Source organism: Callithrix jacchus, chromosome 16, assembly GCF_049354715.1.
Source record: "Callithrix jacchus isolate 240 chromosome 16, calJac240_pri, whole genome shotgun sequence".
In the NCBI taxonomy this organism is placed as follows: Eukaryota; Metazoa; Chordata; class Mammalia; order Primates; family Cebidae; genus Callithrix; species Callithrix jacchus.
In genome coordinates, this window is record NC_133517.1 from 52,390,591 (window position 1) to 52,394,055 (window position 3,465).

Consider the following 3,465-nt stretch of genomic DNA (forward strand, 5'->3'; position numbering starts at 1 on the left):
GCACTCCAGCCTGGGCAACAGAGTGAGACTCCATCTCAAAAAAGGAAAAAGAAATTACATTTCTTCTTCTACAGATATAATGTCACAATTGCTGTGCTACTCAAAGGAAACATTTCTACAGTCAGGTTGAAATGGATCTTTTTTTCTCTGTTCCACCACATGTCTTTACCATATTCTCAAGTTTATCAAAACTCTCACTCTATCTAAATAATTGAATCCCCTTCTGTCCCTAAGACTAGTATTGGAAAACCTCTCACCCCTCGCTTCAATTTGGACTGGTTATTCTTCAGGCTTCAGCAAAACTATAATTTGGGGATTGTATACATTGTTATTATGGTTTGATACTTCTGTCTCCCAAAGACTATCTTGTCTTCTTCGTTGGTTTGATTAGAACACCTCCTTAAGTAACTTTTTAAGAAATCATGAGCATCATAAGTATAGATTTATAGACCAATGGAATATAATATGGAGCCCAGAAATAAACCCTCACCTATATGGTCAAATTATTTTTGACAAGGTACTCAAGACCATTCAAGGAGGAAATGATAGTCTTTTCAACAAATGGTGATAGGAAAAGTGGACATCAACATGCTAAAGAATTAAGTTGGACCCTTAACTTATACTATATATAAAAATTAACTGAACATATCAATGCCTTAAATGTAAGAGCTAAACCTATAAAATTCTTAGAAAGAAAAAAATAGAGGAATTTGTCATGGCGTTGGATTTGGTAATGATTCCTTAGGTAAGACATCAAAAGCACAGACAACAAAAGGAAAAAAATAGTTAAATGGAAAGGAAAGCGGGAGGAGCCGCCCCCACCAGTGCAGCAGTGCTGGAGCCCTGAGGAGATTCGGCCGTCACCCCCAACTCCCCTGCATCCCGCCACCGACCGCCTTCGTCCTCTGACCTATTCCAACAATCTCTTGAAACATGGTGGATTACTATGAAGTTCTAGGTGTGCAGAGACATGCCTCACCCGAGGATATTAAAAAGGCATATCGGAAACTGGCACTGAAGTGGCACCCAGATAAAAATCCTGAGGATAAACAAGAAGCAGAGAGAAAATTCAAACAAATAGCAGAGACATATGAGGTGCTGTCAGATGCTAAGAAACGGGACATTTATGACAAATACGGCGAAGAAGGATTAAATGGTGGAGGAGGAGGCGGAAGTTATTTTGACAGTCCATTTGAATTTGGCTTCACATTCCAAAACCCAGATGATGTCTTCAGGGAATTTTTGGTGGAAGGGACCCATTTTCATGTGACTTCTTTGAAGACCCTTTTGAGGACTTCTTTGGGAATCGAAGGGGTCCCCGAGGAAGCAGAAGCCGAGGGACGGGGTCGTTCTTCTCTGCATTCGGTGGATTTCCATCTTTTGGAAGTGCATTTCCTTCTTTTGATACAGGATTTACTTCATTTGGGTCACTGGGTCACGGAGGTCTCGCTTCATTTTCTTCTGCATCATTTGGTGGTAGTGGGATGGGCAACTTCAGATTGATACCAACTTCAACTAAAATAGTTAATGCAGAAAAATCACTACAAAGAGAATTGTCGAGAATGGTCAAGAAAGAATAGAAGTTGAAGAAGACGGCCAGTTAAAGTCCTTAATAATAAATGGTAAGTAGCAGCTGCTGCGCTTGGATAACAAGTAACTCAACGCACGCGCTTAACAGAAATGTTGAAGTATAATAAGCACCATTTGAGGATTAACAGGAACATTTTTTGAAGATTTCAAACGAACTTGACTTTCAGTATAATTGTACCTAAAGTATTTATAAACAGCTCATTGGAGCCTCTATTTGTCTAGACTTTTGAGTTTATTGTTGGGACCACATAATAGGATCATTTTTTTTTTGTCTTTAAAATTGTTGTAAATCTCTGCATGCACTTTGCTTTTTTATTAAATGTACTCCAAGGTGAGTCTTGACTCTTTAGTGTAGGACAAGATTGTACACTAACACCAGCATGGACCTGCTTTTCATTGTGTCTGAAATGTGAGCCACGTAGTGTTGGCCTGCTGTGAAGTTAACATTGCCAGGACGAATCTTCTATAGAAATAATTTTCATTTCTGTAATAATTTCCATTTCTATTAATATCTAGTGAAAGATATTAATGCATTAATGGTAATACATTTCTGGTTTAATATAAATTACGGATGTTTTCTAGTTGTACATGAATGCTGGCAACTCAGTAAGTTTTGACAATTGTTTAAATATGTAATGTTAAGCTTAGGTTTAAAAAAGTAAAGCTGGTAAACCAGATCTTTGTCATTTGCTTAAAAAACAAAAAAGGAAAATAAATGTGAATGTGTTGGTGCAAAAAAAATTTTTTTTTCATCAAAATGAAAAACTTTAGTGTTGAAGGACAAAAATCAAGATATTGAAAAGGCAGCCTATAGGATAGGAGAAGATATTTGTGAATCATGTGCTGATAAGGGATTAATGTCCAGAAAATATGAAAAACCCTACGACTCAAAAACAAAGAAATAAACAACCAAAATGCAAATCAAAACCACAATGTGATATTACTTTTCCAGCAAACCACCATGGCACATGTATACCTATGTAACAAACCTGTACATTCTGCATATGTATCCAAGAATTAAAGTATAAAAAAAAAGTAATGGCAAAAAACACAATTACTTTTGAACGAACATAATATTATAAAACAAAACAAAACAGACACTAACATGCGTTGGGGAGGATGAGGAGAAACTGGAACATTTGTGCATTGCTGGTGGGAATGTAAAGTGGCGCAGCTGCTGTGGAAACAGTATGGAAGTTCCTCAAAAATTAAACACAGAATTACCACATGATCCAGCAATTCCATTTATGGGTATACACCCAAAAGAAGTTAAAGCAGAGACTATAACAGATATTTTCGCACCAATGCTTATATAAGCATTATTCACAGTAACCGAAAGTGGAAACACACTAAATGTCCATTGATAGATGAATGGATAAACAAAATGCAGTGTATACATACAATGGAATATTATAAATTCAGTAAAAGGAATGAAATTTTGATACATATACAACATGGATAGACCTTGAAAATATTACACTAATTGAAATAAGTGAAACACAGAAGGTCAAATATTGTAAGATTCCACTGATACCAGGTATCTAGAATAGTGAAGTTCATAGAGACTGAAAGTAGAATAGGGGCTACCAGGGCTGCAGAGAGGGAGTAATGGGTAGTTACTGTTCAATGGATACAAAGTTTCTGTCTGGCATAATACAAAATTCCAGGATGGATAGGAGATGGTTCCATAATAATGGAAATGTATTTAATGCTGCATAAATCATACTCTTAAAATTACTAAAATGGTAAATTTTGTTATGCATATTTTACCACAATAAAAAATTTTAAGACTATGTAAAAATAAGATAAGCTATTTAGAATATGTTTTTAAAATGATAAGTGAGAAGAAAACGTTTTGAGTCCTTAAAAGTCTAA

At 35.8% G+C, this 3,465-nt stretch overlaps 1 protein-coding gene across 1 annotated transcript; it reads left to right on the plus strand.

Annotated features, from left to right (window-relative positions):
* The first annotated feature begins 894 nt into the window (after nucleotides 1-894).
* LOC100385226 (dnaJ homolog subfamily B member 6-like) lies at nucleotides 895-2,512 on the plus strand. The gene is given in 3 exon segments (XM_078353642.1): nucleotides 895-1,237; nucleotides 1,240-1,527; nucleotides 1,530-2,512. Coding segments are annotated over 3 exon segments (693 nt in total). The 5' UTR covers nucleotides 895-933; the 3' UTR covers nucleotides 1,631-2,512.
* The last annotated feature ends 953 nt before the right edge of the window (nucleotides 2,513-3,465 follow it).